Source organism: Lissotriton helveticus, chromosome 3_1, assembly GCF_964261635.1.
Source record: "Lissotriton helveticus chromosome 3_1, aLisHel1.1, whole genome shotgun sequence".
NCBI classification, from domain to species: Eukaryota; Metazoa; Chordata; class Amphibia; order Caudata; family Salamandridae; genus Lissotriton; species Lissotriton helveticus.
The window spans coordinates 452,267,485-452,294,801 of record NC_136061.1 but is presented as its reverse complement, the minus strand read 5'-3'; the positions used below and the strand labels follow the sequence as shown (position 1 = coordinate 452,294,801).

Sequence of the window (27,317 nt, the reverse complement as noted above, 5' to 3'; positions counted from 1 at the left end):
GTTATTTTGCGAGGCTGTTCTCCATTCATACATTCAACTTAGCTAAATTGCAACCTCAAAAGCCGAAATTCTGCGAATGTTGGCGTTTGTGATCGCAATTTTGAATGATACATATGGCCCTTAGTCACTAAAAAGTGTTTATTTTTAAAAAAGTCACATCCCCGGTTTGCTACATTAGACATTTTTCCATTTTGGTGTCATTTAAATCATAAAAATATTTCCGATTTTTATGAATTGTGTGTTGTGTCTTACGTATGTAACGTATTGCTGTTTTTTAATTGCTTTAAAACTTGTCTCCTAAGTTAAGCCTGCCTATTCGCAGCCAGCTTCCAAGTGCTGAGCAAGGGAATAATTTATTGAGACCTTGACTGGACTTTATATTTTGATTATGGCCTTTTTACTAGTGGTAGGTACCTACCTACATCTAATAAGTAAGTAGTGAGGATCTTTATTTTCAACTGTTGAGGGGAGGAAAAATACACTTTGAAATCAAGTTATTTTAAGCTTTATTAATACAATCGAAACAAAGGTACTACCTACAGTAGTTTACAAATATCCCATTCTTCTGAAGGAACCAACCCTGGGGCTCATGGCTCCCCAGTCGGTGTATCTCCTGTACTCCCCAGGCCTCAGGTAGTATTGACGTCCTCTATAGTTGGGCTCTTCATAAAAAATCCAGTGCCCTTCAAACACATTACAGGACTGGATGTCATTGAAGTGGAATCGGTCATAGACATTTGGGCAGTCATCTGTGAAGTCCATCATCTGCCCTTCGAAGTCACTTTCCTCATACAGCCTGATCCGGAAGGTGCCACGGTACTGTGAAAGTGAAAAGAAAAGAAGAGATGCAAAAGATACATTTTTAGATCAACATGGCATACCACTGGAATATCGAGTTTTAAAATATCATGATGGCAAAATATCAGGTCCTTAATAACTGCTATTAAATTATTGTGATAGTATGAAGGTAAGTATATACCAGTAAGCATAGATTAGATACTCTTTGATTCACACATATGTATTTTGACAATATAGGTTACCTTAAAGATAACATAGATGTAAAGTTAAGAATTGTACATCTATGTACCTTATATTCATGACATTTAGGTTCCCAATATTCAGGCCAAGATATTTCCACACATCAATATATTTTTTTACTCAATATTTTGACATACAACTTATCCACTTACAAAACACGTGTTTTTGACTAAAATGGTATTGAAACACCCTGAATATATTTAATCAGTATTTATACAGAATGTTATTTCACGTCTCATTCTGAAAAGGAAACTGTATTATATTCTTTTCATCAAACAGAAAGATAGCTTGACAGCAAACACTATAAAGATATGTTTTACCAGAAGATTAATTATCTAACTGGAGTTAGGTCTTCTCTTACCAAAAGCAGATAAATTAAGAATGGATAACAAGGGGACACATTACATAAGGTAGGATACCTGCACCCCATTGATTGTAGGTATGTCTAAACTGCTTTTTCAAGGTTTCCACGGTGCTACCAATCATTATATGGACTATGCTGAGAATTCTTTAGATTCATTGACTATTCTGAAGACTGGCTTCTGGTGATAGAGACCCTGCATTGTAAATTAAGCACTGCATTTCAAATGTGTGGTTTACAATATGATGATCTGGACCACCCAAACTGCCTAGTGTGGTGTTGCTTCTTTGCTCTCTGCTACCTTACTCTGACCCACACAAAATTAAATGCAAGACAATCACACATGACTTTCATTTAGCAAACAACATCCATATAGTTAAAATGATGGTAAAAGGAATATTGGTGATAATGATGACAGACCTATAAATAATGTTGCTAATCAAGGAAAGGGATGTTATGCTGCCCTTAGTGATGCAATCCAGCCTATTCTGAGATAATATTAATGATGCGGATTTTCCATCCACTGTATTGGACGTGTCATAGGCTGTAATGCACTTGTAATATGATGGATGGGATATCTATCATGTTTGTGATGGATGGGATAGCTGCATGTTTGTGATTGAGTATCCCATCTGTCAAACTCTAAATACGTGCCATGGTGTTGATCACACAAGAGTCAAGTTCACAGACAATTTAAACCATGCCTTAGCAGTGTTAAGTATTAAACTTGCACCTCATTTCAGGAAGGAGTACAATATTGTGTCTTGTAGGAAGGAAATACAGACTTCATTGTACCTAGCTGCAACATGTGCCTTCAATGCCCATACAAGTTGCTGTAACAACTAAAGGTGTCCTGGCCCAGCTACTCTTTCCATTCTACTAGGGAGCACTTCACACTTGAGACTGGACAGGAAAGAGTCAGAGAGGCAAATATATGCCATCAATTTGTTTGTTGTATATTTAAAAATCATGTTAGCACAGTCAGAATACAGACCTCTCAGTATATATGTGAGATGTTGGCTACACACAATCTTTACAATTTATTCCTGCATGCTTTCAAAGGTTTTTCATAAATAGTTGCTATGATTTATTTACTCACAAAATCAAACCTGTATTAGATAATACCTGCCCAACACACTGTAAATCGACTCAGGTCTGATCATATTATACAAAATTAACAATTTAATGCTGTTCTATAGTGCATCTCTGTGGGACTTGGCCTTTTTGGCTAAAGTTCCCTAAACATTTTGCTTTCCCCCTAGACCGTTTTTCTGACAGAGTTGCCAATTTAGATGCTTTGGGTACTTTGCCACTGCTGATCAGTGTCAAAGTACAAGTGTTCCCTGTGTAAATTGTAATGGTAATTGGTTGGCCATGATTGGTATGTTTGCCTTACTAGTAAAGCTCCTAGTGATGTGCATTGTATGTGCCAGGGCTAGTAATGCAAAGGCGCGCGGAGAAGGAAACTCCGGCCTGCAGTGTAGCGCCTGCGTGCAGTTTGCTAAGTTAGCATGTTGTCCTGACCAGTGTAACCACTTGTCAGGCCTTACTTTCACTTTTGCATCCACAGTAGGCAACCCTGTGGTAGGTCCCGGTAACCCCTGGGCAGGGTGCAGTGTAATTAAAGGCAGGGCATTTACTGAGGTGTGTGCTATGGCCTGACAGTTAAAAACACTCCATTTCGTTTTTCACTGGTGAAAGGCCATCCTGCCCATAGGACAGAATGGGGGAGGCTGGGTCATTGTATTTTGTTAGCCTAGTTTCCTATAAGTTTAAAATGCAGAGGTGAAGTTTAGTATGTATGAACTCACAGTGTCATAACGTATCTTTCTATGAAGGTGCTTTTGTCACTGTGTGTTCAGAAACCACTCTTTTAGAAAGTGGCTGAGTTTTGTGCCTTAAGCATTTCTGTGTGTCTCTGTTGAATATGGAATGACTGTCTGGATCTGAGAGGTGAGAGGAGCTGGGAGAGGTCTTGACCCAAGGGAGGGGTTGAGATGGCACCAGGCTGACCTGCATCTGAAGAGTAGGCAAGGAGAAGCCCCGTGAGGTGAAGAGGCCTGGGTTGCTGCTATAAAACAATTGACCCGTCTCCTGCTGAGTGATTAAGGATCCAGACCCCGAATATGAAAGGGAGAAAGGTGACACTGGGAGGGAGACATCCAAAACTGATTTAGGCTGGGACCAGGGACCCCTGAGCACAACAAACTTCACAGACATTTAGGGTTATAACTATGAGAGCTGAGACCCCTGGAGCAGAAATAGATTGAGACTGAAAAGGCTTAAACCCATTTCGTGGTCAAGAGCAACCTCTGCTAAGGAAGGAACAACTAAAGAGACTGCTGGGGAAGGACCAACCCTTGCTTCGTGATCTGCAGTTTGCTGTTTTAACCAAGGAAGAGGCTGTTGGGACTGTGCTTGGTGCACTGGGTCCCCCTGCTTGACGAAGACTGTGCTTTGTGCTGTGGCTTGTTACCCCAAGGGCCCAAGGTAATCTGGCTCCCTGCTTGGAAACACAAGAACATAAAAGTTTCCGGGGAAGTTTCAAGCGACGCAGTGGGTGCGTGTTGTGGCAGCGTGAGACCCTCGGAAGGTGTGCCCTGTGATCTTCGACACACGGAGGAGGAGTGAGACTCAGATACGCTGGGTGCGTGTCGTGGTACACAGGAGGCGTGGGTGAAGAGCGCCTGGCCAACGTGTGCGTCGAAGGTGAAGTGAGTCTTGGATGCGCTGGGTGTGTATCTTGGTGCACCGCAGGGGTTAGTGAAGAGCACCTGGTCAGCATGTGCACTGAAGCTGTAGTGAGACTCGGACGCGCAGGGTGCCTGTCATGGTGCACCGCAGGCGCTGGTGAAGAGCACCTGGTCGGCATGTGCATCGGAGGTGGAGTGAGTCTCGGACGTGCAGGGTGCGTGTCGTGGTGCACAGGAGGTGTTGGTGAGGAGCGCCTGATCAACATGTGCATCAGAAGTGGAGTGAGTCTCGGATGCGCAGGGTGCGAGTCGGGGTGCACCTGAGGCATTGGTGAAGAGCGCCTGGTCATTGAGTGCACAGGAGGAGAAGTGAGGCTTAGACAGGGTAGCGTGTTGTGGTGCAGCAGAAGGCGTTGGTGAAGAGCGCCTGGATATAGGGGCACCGGAGTTGGCGTAAGTCTCAGTGAAGCAGTGTGCATACTTTGGTGCAACCTGGGACCGTGGATGTGATTGGCTGATCATTGTGTGCACCAGAAGAAAGTGAGTCTATGCAGTGCGGTGTTCTTGTCTTGGTTCCAACTGAGACTGCTGGAAGGAGTGCCTGGTGAGCGTACACTCGGAATCGATGTGGAGTCCCATCAGCGTTGTGTGTGTGACTTCGTGCCAGAGGAGACCCGGAGGGTGCTGTGGTGAACGTGTACCCGGAGTAAAGTAATCTCAGGGGCGTAGGGTACGTGTGCCCTACGGCTGCCTGAGACCTTACTAACAGTTGCGGCCCATAACGGCAGCCCCGGAGGAGTTGAGCTGCCAGGCTCCACGCTGAGTCCCATTGATAAAGTTCTGCACTGAAGGCCCAGTTCGCTGAAGGAGGAGAAGAGAGTGGGGTGGCGCCCCCAGGTAATGCGGATCACTACCTGGGCGGGTTGCGGGCTCGGAGGAACACTCTCTCTGCCTCTTAGTTCTTCTGACGACATGAGCCTTTCCTTCGGCTCACATTGGTGCCCGTACTGACGAAAGGAGTGGCAGTACTGAGGCCAGAGTAAGAAGCTGCACTATATGTCATCGGTGAAATGTGTGGGGGGCAACTGTTACCAAAGAGGCTGATTGTCAGAATACACATTGCCAATATTCCTGCTAACGAACTGCCGGACTGTCTTAGGACGCCTGATATTAATTCTGCATAATAAAGTACACGATTGTAGCGCTATGCAGTGCATATTTCTCCATTGCAAAGTACAGGATTGCTGCGGCCCACATTGCATTATTTCTTCATTACAAAGTACATGATTGTAGCTACGCTTTGCATTATTCCTTAATTGCAAAGTACATGATTGTAGCGGCCCACATTGCATTATTTCTTCATTGCAAAGTACGTGATTGGGGTGTGACGCATTGCATTATTCCTTCATTGCGCAGTACATGATTGTAGCTGGATGCATTGCCTTATTTATTTCTCCCATTGCAAGGTACCAGGGTGTATCGTTACGCACTGTATCATTTCTCCTTTGCCCAGCACAGGATTGTATTGTTACGCAGTGCACTATTGTTTGTCCATTGCAACGTGTGTGATTCTAGCATTGCGACCAGCATAGCATTTTAAAAGTGATGGTTGGGATTTTAACTTACCAGCCAGCCGGAACAAATATTACCCTTTATTATATGTTGTTTTTTGTATCTTTTCATATAAAGTTTATACTCGTTTTTATCAAACTTGTGTGGGGTCCATTTGTGGTGTCAGCAGGGGGTTGCTGTGGGTGTGGTTACACATACTGTATACTCGTGCCTTGTAGATGGGCCTGGCTGCTTGTGCCAAGCTACTAAGGGGGTGAGCAGGATTATCTCAAATGGTGTCCATACTTGGCCTAACGTTGAGTGAGGAGTCCCAGGTCTCGCATTTGGTGACAGTGGTGCGGGCGGGCACTTCAGCTTACAACAATCTCCCAAAAATATGTGATTCAGATTAGATGGCCAGCATTTGGACCAACAGCCTCATTAGCATCAGAACTGTCCAATCCTGCTTAAGGGGACGATTAGGATCGAGGTTTTTCTGCATCCTCCGGGCCAGTGGAAGCCACCGCCGGCCCAGAGGATGCGGGAAAACCGCTGGGGAGGCACAAAAGACCCACCGCCAAATCAGGATGGCAGTGGGTCTCAAAATCGGTCCGCAGCTTTTCCGCCGCGGTCGCCTTCCGACCGCGGCAGAAAAGCTCTAACATGGCTGGCGGTGTCTATCAGACACCGCCAGCCATATTAGGATGGCGGAAAACAGACGCCTTTCCGCGGCGGCTTCTCCGCCGTGCAAAGGCATACGGTGAATTCTTTGGGGGCCTGTTGCGGGCCCCTAGGGTGAGTGGGGGGGTGGGGGTGCACATGGGGGGGTACCTATAGTACCCCCCTGCATTTGCGTGCACGAAGCGGCAGGCACCGCGCGGTGCCTGCCACTTTGTGCATGCAAATGCTAAGCATGCATATTTAACCTTGCGGCGGGTGCTGCTTCAAGCAGCACCTGCCGCAATGTTAATTATTGAGGATGTGACCGCCAGGCTGGCGGTCACATCCTAATTGCACTGGAGGGACCGCCGCTGCCCCTGCGAACGATCCCTCCTCCTCTAGGGTGGCGGACGGACGCAGGTCCGTCCGCCATCCTAATGAGCCCCTATGTTTGGGAAACAGCTTTAGGTACACCTCTTTAAAGAGCACTCCCTCATGATGCAGCAACAGTCCGATTTGCCTCTTGAAACCAACTACTACCCCTCCATCCCACACGTTGACTGAGTCTTTGCTTTATACCATATACAGCACTCCTCTGCTTTTCAGCTACGAGCACACTATATAAATACCACATACATATGTGCATACATGAAAGAACAGGGTGTCATGGTTGATCAATGGATTTTGATACGTCTCCCTCCATACTAAAAAGGATGTGCAGGGCTTTAATTATCAAAACTGTTTGGAGAGAGGCATAGTAATGTGGATGCTCTAGAAAAGCACTTGTTGCATTAGTGACCTATTTTAGACAGAAGCATAAAATATACATTTTCAATATTTGTGTCTTTAAAAACCAAAATAAAGTTGTTAAAAAAGCTGAAAGCATATGGGATGAACCTGGACTTACTTCAGGGATCATTCGACAGGACCTGATAGTGTCATTGTATCCCATCCACCGCTGGTACTCGGGGTACTCCCCCATCCTCAGATAGTACTGGCGCCCCCTGTAGTTGGGGTGCTCATAAAGGATCCAGTTTCCATTTTGAACACGGAGAGAGTTGCAGCGACTGAGGTGGGAGTGCAGGTCTGCACTATCAGAATTGCACTCAAAGGAGCGGCCACCAAAGTTTCTGTCCTCGTAGAAAATAATCTGTAAAAAGGATGATAAAATGAAACATTACATGAGCTATTGGCTATGCTGTGTTGCACCCGTAGCAGATAACTCTGTTCTCATTGACCTCGATGAAAGATAGACTTTTGTCATAATCCTCAAACTTGCTATCTAATCTCATATTTACACTTTCAGTTGAAATCACATACATTAATACTAAAAAGTGACCTGGTGAATCATTCCTAAATGTAGCATTTTTCAAGACTTTATAATGGGTAAATTGACCTATGACACATCCAGCTTTCCAACTGGCTGTTGAGAGATCCAACTTTAGAAAAGTATTGAGCCAATCACTCTTTTTATCACACTTTTTCAGCCGTTTCTTTTAATCCTGAATTGGAGGACACATGTAAGAATATAGATAATCTACCATCTATAAAAGTACTGCTATACATAGATTGGTTCTAAATCTGTGCAGTAACATCAGAAAATAAAAACCTAAAGCACCTACATGTGGATGGTGACTTCATACAGTTGTTAGGGTTGTGTATCTTTATTCGCCTCACACAACCCCAGAACTGCCCCTTCTAAAACGATGTTGATAAGTGGTGGGCCAGGGAATTAATTGTGTACCATTTGCAGGACTTTTCACAAGGGAGGGTAGGGGCCACCAAAAAGTTCTCAAGTGATTCTCTCTTGTTTCCAATTGGTGTCTGTGGGCGTTGAACACTATCAGTGGTTAATTTGAGACCTGTGGTAGCAGGTGGGACTCACCAGCACTCTATTCTGAGGACAATGAGTTATTTCTCTTAAACTTTGATCCAGCACACGAGAGAGAGGAGCAGAAAAAAAACTGTGACAAAGGGAGAAAGGTGGGACCTGGAAGAGTGAGATAAAAGGACAGTGATTGTCTGGTGGTGGACGAAGGGGCATGTAGTGGAATCAGGGCTACAGCGAACATAATCTTACCTTCTCCAGTGTTCAAAACAAGTCAAATATTAGGGGCGTTGCTTAGCAGCCAGCAATGGCGGACACATGAGTTAGAGGCTCTGCACTGACCTGGTAATTTTTCACTTAAGACACTGCAACGGGTGGCCTGATGCTGTACCAAACGCCACGCTGCCGCCGGGGGGTCTGCCGCCGCTGGAGGGGAACCACGGCAGCCCGAGATCAAGTTTTGATGGAATGCTCTGAACCTGCGCATGGTTCTGACCGGGCCCGGCTAAAAAGAGCTTTCTGCGTCGGACGTTGGTCTGGGGGCTGGGACGAGTCGGTCCCGGAGCCTACCAATGCAGAGAGAGATGAACGGACTGCAGAGGTGGATTCTGGCCCAGGACCGGTGACCGCGTACCCACTGGAGGCCTGAGCCAGTTGCTGTTGAGGCGGCGCAGGCCGGGCGAGATCGGTGGCACTGTGGTCCCCCTGGGGGACAAAGCTAGGCAGTTGGACCACAAACGCAAAAGAACATCGGGCCCAGACCTGGGGAGATCGCTGACCCAAAGGCGGGCCTGGGGACAGACCTGAGGAGCAGTGTGCCTGATTTGCGCCCGCAGCCTCCATCCAGCCTTATCCTCCCCGAGAATTAAAAAGACACGTGGAGGCAAGAGTTACTGTGAACCAAGTGGTGTGGTGGCTTGATGTAGAGCTGCAAGAGAGCTGGCGGTGGCACCCGGTCTGGGTCCTGGGCTTGAGAGGCCTGGTCAGTGCGGCTGGCCATAGTTGACTGCGGCGAGGTGCCCTGCTTTGGGGTGGGCCCTGCTTGGCTGTGCCCCCTGGACCGGACGGCTGCTGTGGGACGATCTACGGCCATGAGACTCGGTGGGTGGCACCTTGGAAGGAGCCCCATTGCGTCACCTGGGGAAGAAGCTACAATGCCCTGAGACCACCCGGACTGGGCAGCCCAGGGACGAATGAAGTAAAGAGGAGGCCCTGAGCCACGGAAAAGTGACTGGTGCGAAGCAGGTGAGATCCACTTAATTCCCAGCACTGGGGATTTACTACCTCCCTCAATACCTCGAATACCGCAGCACAGAGCTGGTGGACCTGGCCATTGCCTGACTGAGGCCTGCCACCTGGAATGCGGGAGCCACGGGAGAGAGGGGCCAGTTAATACTGTGGGGACTGCGGCGCACTGTGCTGAGCCCTTAAGTGTTGCAGACCAGCGGGGTCTCCCCTGCATGCACCCGTCGACAGCAGAGTACTGCATTTCTGCGGTATGGTGGAGAGCACTCTTGTGAGGGCCGAGCAGAGGCGACATCAGGGACACCTCAGGACAATATCATACCCGAGCGGCAAAGATGGGCAAACATAGGGCAAAACCAGTGGAGACTGCCACAGAACAAGAGGAGGCACAATGGGAGCAGGTGCAGAGCAATGCAGGGCGCAGTAGCTTGAAGACCTCATACAACGACAACTGGCTATGTTTCTAGAGGCAATCTTAGACTCAAAAGAGACACTGCTTCAAGATATAAGCACAGTGTCCATGGGGTTTGGCCTACTCCGTGCGGAGCACCAGAAGCTCAACGAAAAGGTGAAAGTGGTGGTATCGAGCCTTGAGGAGCTGTCCCCGGCCCTCCAGGCGATGGTCGAACAGGTGGCAGAGTGGCAGGACAGGGTTAAAACACTGGAGCGCGGGGCAGAACATAGTGAAGGGCGTAGTCGAAGAAACAACATCCGCATTTTCGGCCTTCCAGAGGAGGTTGAAAATGGCAACATGATGGCCTATTTGGAACCATGGCTCTGCACAGTGGTTGCACCGGAGGGGCTAGCACAGTTCTACACCCTGGAGAGGGCACCGGGTCCCAGCACGCCCGCTGGTGCCGGGCCGACCCCCGAGACCAGTAGTGGTCTGGTTATTGCATTACATCTTACTGCACTAGGCATGATCAGATAGCCAGTTTGAAGTAATTTACAGACTTGTCTCCATATTCCCCGACTATACCCTTGAAGTGCAACAAAATCGCGCCTGCTTCTTGGAAGTTAAGAAGGCACTGAGATCAGAAGGCTTCCAGTACTCTCTTATTTTTCCTGCCCAACTTCGCATAGTAGTGGATGGTAAGACACATTTCTGTGAAGACGCTTCAACTGCATGGGACTGATTGGAAGAGTATAAAACCGAGACCCCTCGGGTTACGCAAAAACAGGCGCTGACCCGCCAGAATAGGTGGGCTGGAAAGTGTCCCTCACAGACAGAGCGAGAAAGGGCGGCGGCACACCAGGCAGGGGCTATGATTGTGTGGGAAGATAAGTCCCACTCTGAAGCGGGGTCATGCTCCCAGAGGGGCACTTGGGGTTCGGACTCAGACTCCACTAATGGAGACAGCCTTAACATGCCACAAGTAACCCCAAAAACTGCTAATGAGATCATATAGCTTAGCCTGTACTGAAGAATGGCACTGGCTCAGTGCCTTGCCGCTGCGGTAGCAGCGGACTCTCCTTGAGCCTGAGGAGGCGATATCACCCTGGTTGGACTATTATTGAGGATGGTGCACGGAAAAGGCCCTGATATTTGACACGCTCTTGAGAGATATCGAATAAAGCCATGACCCTCTGAAGGACATTACCGTAGCTGGTTTGGGCCTTGATTGTCTTTTATAGTCATATGAAGGGTTTGGGCGGACAGCAGTTGCCCCACTGCTCGGGAATGGGGATTTGGTCCATGTTGGGATCCTTTTTTCTGTTGTTTTTTGTTGTGCAAGGCTTGGCATATTTGTAGAGCGGATAACTGACTGCTTTTACGTTTAGCTGGATTGGGAGGGGGGTTGGAGGGTGGTGGAAGGGGATGGACTGCCTCATCTGTGATATCAATACACTGCCAAGCACTGTAGTTCCTTACGTGGAACATTAAGGGGATGGGGTCCATGTCCAAACGCCATAACATACAGAATTATTTAAAGAGACAGGGAGTGCAGATAGCTCTCCTGCATGAGGCACATCTGCTTCGAGCATAGGTAGAAAGAATGTGTAGGTTTTGGGGAGGGCAGGTCCATGCTACATCTTTCTCAGCGTATGCACAGGGGTGTTAGTCAGAGTTGGATCCAGGGTACCCTTTGAGCTGACATGGTCCATAATAGATAAGGAGGGCAGATATGTCTTTCTCATGGGGAGGCTATATGGCCAACCTTTCTACTCAAATAGCGGACATAATGCTAGGACAGGTTATAATGGGGGGTGATTTTATATAGTGATAGAGGTAGACTTGGACCGTTCTCACCCTCCCTTACACGAGGCTAAAACCCGACGAGTGGCGAGTGGATTGGGGAGTGGATGTCACATTGGGAATTGAAAGATATTTGGAGAATCCAACATGGAGAGACATGAGAATACTCATTTTACTCCCCAATGCACCAACTGCACACACGACTAGACGCCTTTTGGTGCTCCCCCTCCCTCAGCGGTTTTATCATGGGTACGGAATATCTAGGGCGGACCCTGTCGTATCACAGTCCATTGCTGCTGACATACAGGCCTCATGGAGATAGACTTCCCATACCTACATGGCACCTCAATCCTATGTCTCTAGAAGATGTACTGTTTACTAGCAACTTGCACTCCCTCGTAGGAGAGTTCTTTACTGAAAATGAACACTCCACTTCCTCTGCATTAATAGAGTGGGAAGCGTTTAAGGTGGTGGTGGGAGGACACTGTGTGGGGCAAACTGTGGGAGTGTGTAAGGTCCTCCACTAGGACTTGTTGGCTAGGGAGGAAGAAATCCGGGCAATTGACAACCTCCAGGGACAATATGGGCAGGCACACACTCATCTTCTGGATAGACGCAAGCAATACGCTGACACCTTGGAAAGGCTCAGGTTTTACGACTATTACACATATATGGACAGGGTGCAAAGGAAGGGAGGGAAAAGCTGCCCGATTGTTGGCCTGGTTAATTAGGCCGGAAATACATGGGTCCCCAGTTCTACGTGTTCGGACGGCTGCTGGCTTGACTGTACATGACCCGGAGGAGATCAATGGTCTTAAGAAAGAAAGAAAGAAATTTAGGAACTATTATAAGACACTCTATGCCGCTCCCTCTGGGGCCCCCAGCGCGCTTACCAGTGCTTTCCTTGGCCCGTTAAACCTCCGAATTTTAAATGCCGAGGCAAGAGAGGAATTGGGAGGACCTGTGACCCTGCAGGAGGTGCAGGGAGCCATCGCCACTATGGCCAATGGGAACACTCCTGGCCAGGATGGCCATCCGGCGGAGTTTTATCGGAAGTTTCGGACCGAACTGGCTCCAAGATTGGTTACCTTGTATGCGGAGTCGATACAGGTGGGTCATTTGTCAGAGAGCACGTGTGATGCACTGGTGATCCCTCTCCCCAAGACTGTAGCCCCTGATGCTGGGGTAAAAGATTAAAGGCCCCTCTCCATGCTCAACACTGACTTTAAAATATTAAGCATAGTGTTGGTGCTTAGACTATTTCCATATATGCTGAACCTAATCCATGCCGACGAGAATGGATTTATGCCTTCCAGCAATATATCTTACAACCTCAGATACTTGTACTGTATCACCCAGAGGCACAATCCCTCTGACAGGCCGCTATTCTGTACATCGACCTGGAAAAGGCCTTTGATATGGTGGGGTGGGACTTCCTGCTAGCGGTCATGAGGTGCTTCGGTATGGGAGATGACTGAGTGGCGTGGGTGTGACTATTGTATACGCACCCCACAGCCAGAGTCAAGACTAGTAAAAATATCTCATCAGAATATCAAATAGAGCGAGGTACCCAACAGGGATGCCCCCGGTTGCCGCTTCTATTCGCCTAGGCGATATAGTCCCTGGCTGAGCTACTTCGACAAAGAGGGGAAGTCATGGGCATGGCGATAAAAGGCAGGACACATATCATCTCCCTTTTTGCGGATGACCTTCTGGTCTACCTCTGCCATGCTACTAGGGGTGTGGCGACAGCTCTACATTGCTTGGAGACATTTGGGGAGCTGTTGGGTCTACGGGTTAATAAATGTAAAACATACCTGTTCCCTGTGGCTGGACCATTAGAGCGCCCTCCCGATCTACTTGCGGCCGTTAACTGGGCACCAGTTACGTTTTAATACCTAGGTATTCAGGTCTTTCAGTGATTGGAAGATCTAAGGGGTGGTAACTTGCATAAAGCACTTAGATCACTCAGGTCCAGCATTCAATTCTGGGGCACGTTACTCCTTCCCATAATGGCTACGTTCTCCCTGGTGAAAATGATCAAGTTACCCGGCTTATTATGCTACTTCGCAAACTTGCCAGTAATGATGCTTGCAGGATGGTTTCACACTTTTGACTCCTTAACTCAAGACTTAGTCTGGGGAAACGGGACACATAGAGTGTCCCTCCAGACTCTGAGGCATCCTGTAGAGGCAGGGGGCTTGGGAGTGCCACATTTTGAGCTCTATCAACTGGCAGCCCAGCTGCAGTGGCTGGCCCAATAGCTGGAAGGAGTAAATATGGAAGGGACCTTTTTAATGGAGCCTGGTCAAAATCCCAGGCTGCTGCTGCTGGCCAAACTCTTGGACCATACAATAAAAGTTCCCTATACCTCGATATTGCAGACCACAACACTACAGTGCTGGAAACGTTGCATCAAGAAAGTACCTGATACCCCAAAGTACTCTCCGGGCTTGCCCCTGGTGGGGCTGCCACACGAGGAGTCGCAGAGTGTCATAGCTGCGAAACAGATGTCACCATGGGCGGCGGTGGGACTTGAGAACGTGGGGGATTGTCATCCGAGGGAATGTTGCTCCCCTTTGCAGAACTGGTGGAGGGATGTGGCCTGCCTCCCAGCCAGTTCCTTATATATGAGACTTTGCAATGAGCATTTGGGCAGTTATGGGGTCGAAGTAGAGAGGAACCGGGAACGAGCGGGGTCTGATCACCCTGGGCACAGCGAGACACCAAATTAAATGGTTCTAAGCGTCCCTGCTGTCTCCACAACTGAAACTGAGGGGTAAATGGGAGAGGAATCTGAGAAGGGAAATGACTGATAAGGAATGGAGCAGAGTCCTGGAATCCCCTAAGAAAGTATCACGGAATACACAATTGAAATATGTTCAATTCAATAATGTGCATAAGACATACCTGACACCACATAGGATATTTGTCACTTTTGGGGGAGGGCCGAGGGGGAAACATCCTTTACAACGAAACTTTTACAACACAGTGCTTTTACAACGCAGGTTTTACAACGAAAACCATTACAATGCATTGCGCTGGGGGGCGCTCTAGGATAGGGAATAGATTTAATTTACTATCCAACACTTTCCCTAGTGTCCATGGGGACTGGAGTTGGAATAGTAAATCAAACTATTCACTATCCCGCACCCCAAAGCGTTATGCGTTGTAAAGGTTTGCGTTGTAAAAACCGCGTTGTAACAGCATGCGTGGTAAAAGCATGCGTTGTAACGTCATACATCCGGGCCGAGGGGATGCTCGAGATGCAGCCGGGAAGACGCAGACTACCTGCACATGACTTTGGATTGCGGGACCATACAATCCTTCTGGCATGAAGTACTCTCTAAATTATGTTTTTCTTTATTCGAAAATAAAGAAATAAATGGGTATATATATTTCGCACCCAAAATAAAAATTTTCCTCATATAATTTCCCTCAATGTATTATAGAACTACCATAGCCCCTATAAAACAATAAATACACTCAAACTGCATGAATACTATTATTGAAATGTGTTTTTGAATACACTGTACTCCAACATTTCGTAACAAAAATATGTAAAAAATGTATTTTACTCTTATATATATGTGGTTGAAAAATATAATCACGTAAAATGAGTTCATATATCAAATTCCTTTATAACATAGAGTCAAATATCCTATTCATTATAAGATTTTTTTAGGATTTTTTACTAGATATGAAGTCTTCATATATATCGGTTACATCCAACCTCTTAAATTATCAGGCAACTCTTCTTGATGAAGCACAAGTGTTTGCAGGTGCCGACGCTCGTTTCGGTGCAAAGCGACCGGAGGGCTAGGCACCTTCCTCAGGGCACAAAACACCATAAAAGTTCACGAGTGGAAGGGCAACCAAAATATATCCGATTACTTGGTACCATTTCATATAGAAACTGAACTCCAACACTTCTTTAAACAGCGAAAGTCCTCAACAAACAAAAAGCAGCAAAGAAGTGTGTGCGCTTTTCATATCGCATTGCATCCCTTATAAGTGTCCGCGAATATGAATTACGGGTGCCTCGTGCCTCTTTACTAGATGAATGAAAGTTACAAGTCATACAGGATGCAGAAACATCAAGGGGTAGTCCAAATGGTGCTCAGACCACTTCTGATTGGAGACAAATCTCTGTGCCGTACGCTGATGACTGGAACCATACTGTAGGGGGTAACAAGAGCAATCAAGCCTAAAAAGTATTGGTATTCAGCACTCCGACCTTCAATAGATCCAACCACAGGCTTCTGAGCAAAACATTGAGGCACACCACGAATTATTTTACAAATTAAGCACTGTTGCTTTGCTCCAAAGTACCATGGGCTCCTACCACGGTCATCACTTTCTTGGTGAAGTCATGAACTCCGGGCTTGCTCTTTGAGGTGATTATGCAACAGAGACTCAGATACAGTCTGACACAATGAAATAACACTCAAAATGGCCTACCAATCCCAAGAAAGAGCTATAGCTACGAATGCTTGACTGTTTCTTTTCAAAATGCATTAATAGAGGAGTAAAATGGTAATCAGCAAGGCAAAGTCGAAGGTCCTAATAATTTCTAGGCCCATGATTTAAAGATACATGTTATTGTAGTGCTACCACCTCTACATGATACAGACACTGTAGCACTGAGTTAGATATATTATGTTAAATATGGAGGAATTATGATTAAAAGCAACATTTAGTTGGAAGTGCTGTGTGGCACAGGATGGATCTCAGGCAGACAAAACATCTGTTACTCACAGCTATTGTCTTGCAGAATCCGTGCAGGTGAGAAACTGAGTTTCATGTTTCCTAACAGCTGTGACTTCACATGGGAACTTCTACAAAGTGTTTCTGTGTAAAGCAATCCACAGTCTCAACTTAAAGTTGCATGGCATAATTTATCCAGTCATCACAAATCTCACTATTGTGCTGGCCACCTAAACAAATCACTGATGCCATTTCCTTATGGCGCGGGAAGTATGGGTGTGGGGGAAACTACAGCACCCCCAACAAAGTCCATGCTTAAGTTCAGAAGGTGAATCAATAATGAAGATTCCTTTACATTATGTTTTTAGCTTATCACATTTGCTCTGTGTTCAAAGAGAGTCCAAATGGCAGGCAATGTCTTCAGACAAATTGTGTGTTATCCTTTTAACATGGAGATTAGTGTTTACTTTTCTTTCTCTGATTGGAAAGTTAGAGGACTTTCTAAAGTGAACTATGTGACAATCTTGCTGGGAAACAGTGAGTGTGAACGGCAAGGCTGTAGCATGCCACGTTTCTTTCTAACACAGAAGAACCTTTAAATACCTGTAAATGAACTGTACAAATATTTCAAATATTTCAAATATATCAGCGGTTGGGAAAATACACGTTTTATAATTCTGAAGAGTAATGGTAACAGAAATGTTAATACTCATAAGAAATCAAGACACTTTACTTGGTGATGTGCACATGATAAAAATATGCTGAAACCGAATTCCCGTGCATTATCGGTTGTGCGCCGTATAGTTTTATCAGTCAAAATGCATGTCTATGCAAATTTACTCGAAATTTCAATAGTAAATATGCAGTCTGAACCTTCTGAAAATGTTCTACAAACTGATGCTTTAGTAATATATCTGTGACAGTGTCCTCCAAAATTCACTACAGACTACACATTACACTCATAAAGACGTTCCTGCTGAATAGGTCTGGTAAGAAAATGGCATTAGAGTAATGTTGAGGGTGACATTTTTGATGTCCAGTGTTCCTTGACTTTAATCTATGTAATTTTCCGCCAATGGAGATATGTAGAGGCTTATAAGGAAATCCAGCATAAACTAGTTCAATGTACTCACTGTTCAGATACAAGCCCATATATACTCTTCCCCATGGTGTATGTCGGGGTCAGAGCAGGGGTGGTGTCTCTCAAAACAGGCTTTGTCACCTGAAGCTGTTCTGAAAGTCTCTGTTGTAATTGTTAATGGTCCTGCTTTTGGGTCTGACTGGGCAGCTAGTTAGATGAATCTGGGATCTTGGATGTGCTTTTTCTCATCCAGCAGGAGCTCACAGCAGGTCTTTGTTACACAGGATATACCTATGGTTTACAGAAGCAGGTGCACATCTTTTCTCTCCCAGGGCAGCGCCTCTGCTCTTCCTTATTACAGTAACATGCCTTCTTCTATGTAAGCTCAGAGAGCGTTATCCAAAGTCAAATGGGTTCTCTCCTGATGGCAGTAGAGGACAATATATTTCTGCAGGCTTAGGCTGCAGCTATATACTAGTATCTAATCATTACGCTGCTTAAAAGGACTGTCAAAGCACTAAAAAGTGCATTTTTCAGGGCTCTACCACAGGTCTTATAAATGGTTCCCAACCACCAGACTCTGTGAGTCCTTTCCCAGCTGCCTGTTACATGGCAGATGTTCCTGGTGTTTTCATGTCCATAGGTAGAGGGAAGTGCACAGGAACGTTTCTGTATACGAGGTGTGCATATAATGGACCGGCTTTGGGCTATCTATATTGGCAATCCAAGGCTAGTAGAAGAACAGGAAATCATGGAGAAAAAACGGGGCCTCTGAGGATCTAGCTAATTACAGCACTATTATAGGGACATTGTGTAAAGGGAGTTGAAATGGACTAGCCTTTAAATCATCTCAGCTGAATTTTTATTTTGGTTCACAATCACCACATGCAAAATGCACAGCACTCAGAGAACAGAAGATTGCCTCATTCTGAGTGGCTTATCAAATGTTACTATGTGTGGAATGAAAAGGCACTTGCCACTGTGCTTATTTTATAGTTACCACCAATCATCAAACTCACAAATGTATATTAACCACCTTACATTAGCAGTGAGTGCACTCTTGGTCCCTAATGTGTAGCCGAGTACTCAACTTCACTAGTAGGAGAAATTGCAAACACAAACTCTTGTCAAGTGTACTTGAGATGTCTAGGCCCACAAGGTAGGAAAAATACAAAGTCAAATAGTAAATACATAGTGAAAGGACGATACCACAGACCAGAATAACATAGGGTACTGAATTTTAACCAAAAATCTTTATAAGTTCAACGTAACCTTATTGCGTGCTTCTTCAACCACCTTTTCGCTGGCTCTCTGGCCACAAAAACACAAAAATACTTAGGTCATTATTACTATTATTTGTATTTAATTAAATTTGTAATGCGAGCAGATTCCCGGTGCCTAGCACGCAAGTTGCTAGAAAGTGAGTGGTTAAAAGCACATTTACTGCTAAAAAGCCAAGTTTTAAGATTTGTTCAAAAGCTCAGATAAGACGAATCATTTTTCAAAGACACAGGAAGAGTTAATTGTTAATTTGAATTTAGGGATAACAAAGTCCCCATGAGCTGTAGAGCGCCGGGGACGAGAAGGAATGTAGGGATGGATGAGCTCTTGCAGATACGGTGGTGCAACCCCTTATTGATTTTAAAGATGTAACACAAAGTTTTAAATGTAATTCTTTGATCGCTTTGTAGCCAGTGGAGGTCAAGAAGATAAGGCGAGATGTAAGCCTGTCTGGGAACTTGGCAGAGAAGGCGTGCTGCAGAGTTCTGCACTACCTGTAACTTTCTCAGTACCGTTTGACAACTACCAAGGTAAAGAACGTTGCCGTAATCGAGGCGAGAGGTATTAATGCCTGGACTACCGTGTGTTGGGTAGAGACAGGGAGCATCCAGATGATCTTATGAAGCCATCTCAAGATCGTAAAGCAGATGGCAGCCACATTAGCCACCTGTTGTCTCATGGAAAGATTTTCATCAATGATGAAGCCCAGATTGCGGACATGAGTGACAGGAACGGTAAAGGGACCCATTTTGTGAGGCCAGTGGTGAGGGCCCCATAGGTTACCTGAGATAACAACCTCCGTCTTGCCCTGTTGGAAATGGGATCCCTGGCTGGCCAGGGCTTTCGCCAAAGTCAGTCAGAGACCACCACTGCCAAGTCAGGGCAAGGGAGTTACACGCCAAGATAACCCCTGCTCACCCTCTAGGTAACGTGGCGCGAGCAGCCAGGCTAAACTCGGAGGCGATGTGAGTTAAGTATTTGCGCACGCACCCCAGCAACAACACCCAAAGGCCCAGCACAAAGGAAACTCCACACAAGGTTATATAAAAATAGCCTTTGTATTACACCAAAACACATTAGATAAAACACACACTTTACAATGTGCCAGAGGCACGGGCAGAATTTACAGGGGATATTTACAAGACAGGGCCACCTGGACCACTGTCAGGAATCAGCACTTTTAGAACTTAGAATACAATACTTGTAGGCCTAGAACTTAGAACATAGAGCCTATCGGACAGTACCTTCCGTCCTGGTTGCGCGGGATAATGCGAGTGACCTCCTTAGTAGGCTTTAGCGGGCGACCGGCTAGCTACAAGCGTTTCTCTGGGGCGACCAATGTGTGCGGCTCAGAAGAGGAGGGGGAGGCAGGATGCGGGCGGCCCAGCGAAGCGGCACGGCTCAGGGGAGAGCGGCGCGGCTCGAGGCTTGGACGGGCGGCCGGGCACGAGCTGCCGAGGGGAACGAGCGAGGCACACTTCAGCGAGGCCCCAGGGGCCCAGGGAGATCCCAGCAATTTGGCAGGGAAGGCACAATAGAGTCCACTGGTCCTGGGACTCTGGTCAGGGGGCGAGCTCAGTATCAAGCCCTTGGAATATCACTTAGACCATAACAGAAAATCACTGTAGCACAATATAAAAATAGAGCACACAACCAGTAACTACTGGTAACCAGGACCTCACTAGCACCAGCTGTACTAGGAAGAAAACAACCACCTCATGTCACAATACAAGTAGGGGCATAGACCTGGGGACAAAACACATGATGCATTATCAGAGCATCAGAGGTGCAGCGCAGGAGAACACATGATGAATAATCTACCCATTCAGAGGTGTAAGAGAAACACATGACGTATCAACACACGTTCAGCGGTGTAAGGAACAAGGCACATGATGCATCCACCACACATTCAAAGGTGCAGAACACAGGGTGCGAAAAACATACTACACATTGTACATTTCCTAACACCCAAAAGCAATAGGACATAGATCATAACAGCATCTAAACCTCAGTTAGCGCATAAATCACCTTTAGCGCAGAACTCACAAAGTCCAGGTTGCGCCACTGCGCCAAGACCTAAACGTAGCAGCTGCCCACTACTTGCTAGGCTGCTGAGGGACAGAACAGGGCCTAAAGGCTGCAGCTGGCACTAAGTGCTGCGCAGCTGGGGAAGGCCAAATAGGGAACGGAGTGCGCCCACTCCTAAGTCCATAGAACATGTCCCTAGAAAGGAAAAACCTAAACGGTGCAGCTGCCCACTACTTGCGTTATAGTACGTGCTAAGTACTTCATTCCCCGGCTGTTCAATAGTAGGCTAAGAGGAGCGCCTGGCTACACTGGTATTGATGGATCTATACGTACACATCAGTCAGTAGTTACCTCCACAAAAGAACATCTCTCAACGTAGCTTATTCCACTCCAGGAGTTCGTTCAATCTTTCTGTTCACTCTTTTCCTGGAATATCCATCTTGCTTCTTTTGTGATTAGACGTCTTTCTACTGTCTGGGCATCCCCCATCACTCTCTCCAGGACAACCCACGTAAAAGTATGTCTGTTGCGATGACAATGTTGCACTAGCTTGGTGGTTAGTTTCCCACTCCTTATGGTGCTCACATGCTCCTGGATACGGAGCTTGATTTTCCGTGTAGTGAGTCCAATGTATTCCAAGCCACATTCACATTTTAGTCTGTACACCACATTAGAGGTATTACAGTTACTAAAATGGTTTAGTAGCCAGCTCTTTCCAGATTGGAGAGTCACTGTGGAAGTTCTGTTAGTAAGAGGGCACACTGAGCAATTTCCGCACGGAAAGTGTCCATTAGGGACGGTGTTTGCTTCTGGTTCTGGTCTTACATTCATCCTGGTGTGTACCAGCTTGTCTTTTAAATTGCTGGCTCTACGAAACGCAAAGCGTGGCGATGGCATCTTGAAGTCCTACGTGGATAGTAAAGACCAGTGCTTTCTGATCGATTGACGGATCTTGGTAGCCATTGGGTCGTAGGTCATAACCACAGGTAAGCAGTCCTCTCTTTCCTTAGTGTGGGTCTCTAAAAGTACAGATCTCGGCATTTTCAGAGCCCTTTTCTTGGCCTGTTTGATGACCCTGCGTGGATAATCCCTGGCTTCCAGCTTCTTACTGAGTCCTTCTGCTTGCTCCTTATATACTCCAGTAGAGGAGCAGTTTCTCCTGTACCGCAAGAATTGCCCCACGGGCAAATTATCTCTTAAGGCTCTCGGATGATACGATTGGTAAGAAAGCAACGAGTTTCTGTCCATGGGCTTTTGATGTACACTCGTTTGGAAGACTCCTTCTGCAGCTTCAATGTCTAGATCAAGATAGACCGCCCTGGTATGATTATATTTCCAGGTAAATCGTAGGCTCATGTCTTGTGTGTTCAGCCAGTTCAAGAACTGAAGTAGAGATGTTTCTTCTCCTGTCCATATGCAGAGCACATCATCAATATATCTCCTCCAAAGGCGCAAATGGCCTTTGAAGGGATTGGTGTCAGACTCAATGATGTGCTCCTCAAACTGGCCTACATAAATGCAGGCCAGACTTGGTGCCATGGTTGCGCCCATTGATGTGCCCGTAACTTGGAGAAACAGATCATTCTTGTAGCTAAAGAAATTCCTTGTGAGTGCCAGTTCCACACATTGTAACACGAAACTCTGGGGGGCATCGTAAAACCACTCTTGAGTGGCTAGTGCTCGCGCTGCTGCCACCAGTGCGGCATCTTGGGGAATACATGAATATAGTGATTTGATGTCAATAGTCACTATATATTCAGTTTCGGGATCAAATGTCATATTGTCAAGGACGTTTAAGATGTCCATTGTATCCTTAACAAAGGATCTCTGTGTTATCACAGATTCGCAAAGATAGTAATCGGCGAACTGTGATAATGGTTCCAATATTGATTGGATGCCAGATACAATCAGCCGACCCGGGGGGGGGGGGGGGGGGGGGGGCCGGCTTAGGAATCTTAGGAATGATGTAGAAGGCCGGAGTCCTGGGGTTGGTATTGATAAGGAACTCCGCCTCCTTCACACTGATCCATTTCTTCTCTTTAGCATTCCCAACCAATTCAGTTATTACAGAATACATTGGACTCACTACACGGAAAATCAAGCTCCGTATCCAGGAGCATGTGAGCTGTAGTGTAGCTCCTATTTTCCCAATAGGCTCTGCGCATTGGAATAGTACCTACAGCAGTAAAGGCCTAGACCAGACGTTAACTAGGTCTACTACTGTCGATACTAGACTTAATTTTTGGGTTTGCCAGCTAAGCTCAGAGTTCGCTAGAAACTTTCTCGACTGTTCAAGGAAGGAATTAACTCCCCTGATTAGACAAGAAGGGATTTAGTTTCTGACAACCATAGAACATGACAACTTTGCTCTCCCCTAATCAAGAGTCAATCTCGAGAGTCGTGTGAGCACAAGGCAATTATTTTACTCAGTCAGTACGTGCATTCTTAGTCTCATCAGAATGTAGAGAAAAGGAAGAGACGGGCGTGTTCAATAAAAAGGTGTTATTTATTGATCAGTCTCTTTTCTCATACATGAGAAATGGATCGATATTATTGCAATACTTATAGTTAAGTAAAGTGCATACATTAAAAGCAATAGTATAAAATAATACTGTAAAAACATTGATATGGTTTCTGAGCCATATGATGTTTAAAATGATTAAAATATATTTACATACACATATACATTTGACTAAACGTACTCAACTGGTGTTTCTAAATACGCCTACCCCGTGTACCTGACCTAAGTCTAATGCGTGGGCGGGAATAGAAAGTTACAGTTTAAGTTAAGTTTGTTTTTGCCAAGTGAATAACTAAAGAATTCTCTGTGAGGGGTTATTCAGTTCTGTACCTGGAATTTAGGATGGATGAGGAATAGTATCTCTTTCTCTGCTCTCGATATTCCAGGCTGCCTGCGAGGGCTGCCCAGAAACGCCGGTGCTGGGTCTCTCGGCTTGAGATAGCAGCGCGTCTCTCAGCGCGTCAGGAAGGCGGGGCTGCTGCCAGCGGGGTCTGCTTCTGCTCTCGGCTTCGGCAAGTATGGCTGCTCCGTCTTGTCACCACGCGTGTGTTTGCATAGGGCAGGTCGGCAATATTTATACCTTAAAGGTGCCGAGATTGACGTAAGGATGGACATAGATACGTCAATAAAGATGTCATACGACTTGCTCGTTAGCACATTCTTTACTAAAGTTCTCTGTGAAATCAAAACAATGGCCGCACGGATTATCCAGGTTGTCATAGGTTTGATTTGTTATGAGAACGTCGTATGCCTTATCAGGGGCTGGAGGAATGTCGCTTGTCTAATTAGATCTCAAGCGTTATGACCTAATCAGATAACACGTTCCTGTGCCGTAGTGTGACTGCGTCAGATAACGGTATCTGCATCATGGGGGTTTTCTTGCCTCATGGGCTGACTGTTAGTTAACTTGATAGTTAGTTTAACCAGAATAGGGTCAGGAATAGGGGGACTGATTCAGAACCTATAGAAATACACGACACCCACTCCACGCTAACTATGGTCATATCTACTAATCTATGCATAGTATAACATAGTACAACATACTATAGAGTATAGTGTATACCTTACCACCCCAAAATACATAAATGCATTTCGAAATTTTCAAATATACTGAAAAATTGCAGTCATATATATTGTATGCACTTAAGCTATGAATTAAATGCAAAAGTAAACACGCATTTTTATGCATTATTGCTTATTGGTATATGAGAAATACACATGAAATGGCTCTTAATATGGCTATACAGAAAGGAAGTTCGAGACCATTTCATCACATAATAAAATATTTGTGAACATACCAGCGAGCAGCTGAAGTCTATAAAGTATCTAAAAATAGAAATTTTAGTTCTCTAGGAATAGTTTCTTACTTTAAGCAGAAGATCAGTGTCCCGGGAAAAAAATATGTAGAAAAATATTTTAAGGGGCTTGCTGAAAAATATTGCTGTCCGTGAGCTGGAGTGAAATTGTTCATGTAACTTTATTTTTAAAGTTGAAGGCCGAATTCAGGGAACGCCGTGTGCGAGTTTACTCAAAAGTCTCTATTTCTGTTCTGGAGAGAACATCATATCATTCAGGCTTTCGAAAAAACTGTCAACAGCTTCATGGGAAAGTTCCACTAAGTCGGAAATAGGGGTAACCATGCATTCGTGCGCATGATTGTCTCCATTGACATTCTGATTCGCATTGCTGACAGAAGGTCGTACCTGTTCGATGTTGCTTTCATCTTGAACTTCACTACTCTTCAATCGCAGTGGTGAAGATTCCAGGAATGCCGTCATCAGGATTGGCAGCCTTTGAGGGCAGCACAAAGCGTGAACCTTGGTAGGAACCAACAGTGTATCTGCATCCACTGGCGCATCCGATTGTAGCGTCAGACAGGTGTCTAACACGCATTCTTCTCCGCATAGCAGACACCTTAGTACAGGTAAAACACACCTTTGCCACATTGGTCGAAATGATAGAAACCAAGTCATGTTCAGGTCTCTAAGCCGGGAGAGTCCCAGGATTTTTGATATCCGGTCCTGGTATCCAATGGCTAGGATCGTATCTTCCATTGTCGCGAGAGTTTGATCTGTGACATGGGTTGCCATAACGAAAAATAAGGACTAGGAATAGGATTCCTGCAATTAGTCCCAGGATCAGGGGAAGTCCGCCAAAAATCGAATGGACGAAATCTGGAAAAATACCCAGTATGGCTTTGAATGGTGTTAATGCCATCGAAAATACTGTCTTAAATACCTTTGAGACCCCAGTGGTATCAGAAATATTTAAGATTTCGCTCAGGATTTCCGCGAAATGTACGGGGGAATTAGTCGATAATAATGTATGTATCTCTGCAGTCGTCCTTGCGACTTGTAGATCATACGTTTCTTTTGATGACGTGAGCCTTGTAGGCGTCTGAAGAAGCACTGTTTTCATTCTGCTTAAAGTATCTATTCGAATAGAAGTAATTTTCAAACTGGGCCATGCCCTTGCCTCCCTGTCTGGAAAGGAGCTGGGGAATAAAGAACGTCCACAGCACTTGACCTTCGCCGTTGTAGTTACTAGATAAGGAGTCCCGGGCATAAGACTGCAACATCTGCGGTCTACAATAAGAATGTAACTCCCATTATAGAGTCTTTGAAAGAATGGTTCTATTTCAGTTGCAGGTGCGCCTTGCTGGTGACATGAAAGGTTGTATGAATTCCCTTCACAGGCTCCATGCAAACTAATTCCGTTACACAGAAGCGTGCCGCTTAGTGACATAGCACAATTGTTGCCACTAAGAAACACTTTCTGTCCTTTATTACTGACACATGCATGTGAATAGGGCAGGTTCCAAGTTGTTTTAAGGTACCCTTTTCCCAATTTCTCGTACATGCCAGCCTGTATATATTTTTGGCAGTATTGAAACCTGAAGGTTGAGATTGGAATATTTATGATTCCGTGGATTATCCATTCACTGACAGGTCGTTCTGACATTGTCAACGGTAATCTTTCTAGTTTTTCAATGCTCAAGATTGTATAATCAGCACCCTTTTGCGCCATACCGATTTGTCTATCAGTAAGGTTAAAGATTTGGAATAGTGACGTTGTGTTGATTAAACGCCAAGGCACATAGCCTGAACGCAGATTTTGTAACGTCCAGCCAAGCTGTACAATGGAACGCAATTGTGACTGACCATGTTGTAATAACAGTAAGTCTTGCGATAATATATCGATTGCTGAAGACACAATGCTGTCCAATGAAAAAATTCTGGAGGACAGAGTCATTAACCCATTGTCCACTACAGATAGTGATTTTTCCAAATGAATACGGTCAATTTCCCGTATTCTTTCTGCTGTTTCAATTTGAGTAACCTTCCAGGCCTCATTGTATGCTGCATATACAGAGGCTGCTATGAAACGCTTTTGACGCTGTTTGCGTGGTCCCAGTATGAAATCACGCAAGTCAGCACCATCAGTAAGTAAAGTTAGGTGTTGCTTAATTTCAGGCAGTGTGGAAGTCTGTAGCCATTGAAGGCATAATTTGCCCACACTGTAGGTTGTTATTATCCCTGGGTGATGTCTTTGGGGATATCTAGGGTCTGGCCTGGTCATTATGAAACCCTGTGTTTTATTCAGGAATCTATCTTGACAGTTATTTGTATCTGTGGGCCAGATCAACCATTGTTTCCAATCAGGATGTGTTCTGTTTTGGTTTAATATATGGTTTACGTCTATCTCTTCATCTGTATCAGAGTTATTGCTAAACATTGTTGGCTTTGGAATAGACGGTTTATTTAAATCTTTGATTTTGGCTAAACCAAGACAGGTGGTTTGTTGAACAGTGTCATTTAAAAATATCATTTGTTCTGGGATCATGCAGGCTCTTAACAAAGCTTCTAAACCCTGTACTTGCCAATCTTTTGTACCCCAAACACTTTTCAAATCAACATTTTTGTCCCAATAATCAAATCCAAAAGTATTCATTTTTTCGAAGAATGAATCTGAATATATCAATTTTGTGTTGGTTATCATGGTTTTCATCCCTGTCTTGTTTGATAATTTAAAATAAAATGTTTCAGCATTACTTATGTTAAAACCTGAAAAATATGAATATTTGTCATATACGGTTCTAGAGCTTCCTTTTGGAGGTGTAGCACAA

The 27,317-nt window shown here is 45.4% G+C and overlaps 1 protein-coding gene across 1 annotated transcript in view; it reads right to left on the bottom strand.

Moving 5' to 3' along the window:
- Nucleotides 1-489: 489 nt before the first annotated feature.
- The window catches only part of LOC144824599 (gamma-crystallin-1-like), a 49,068-nt gene continuing 22,240 nt past the window's right edge, over nucleotides 490-27,317 (bottom strand). Inside the window, exons 2-3 of the mRNA XM_078683652.1 lie at nucleotides 7,211-7,453; nucleotides 490-819 (exon numbers count right to left, since the gene is read on the bottom strand). Coding sequence (XP_078539778.1) covers nucleotides 547-819; nucleotides 7,211-7,453 — 516 coding nt within the window. The 3' untranslated portion in view covers nucleotides 490-546. The remainder of the gene's footprint in view (nucleotides 820-7,210; nucleotides 7,454-27,317) is intronic.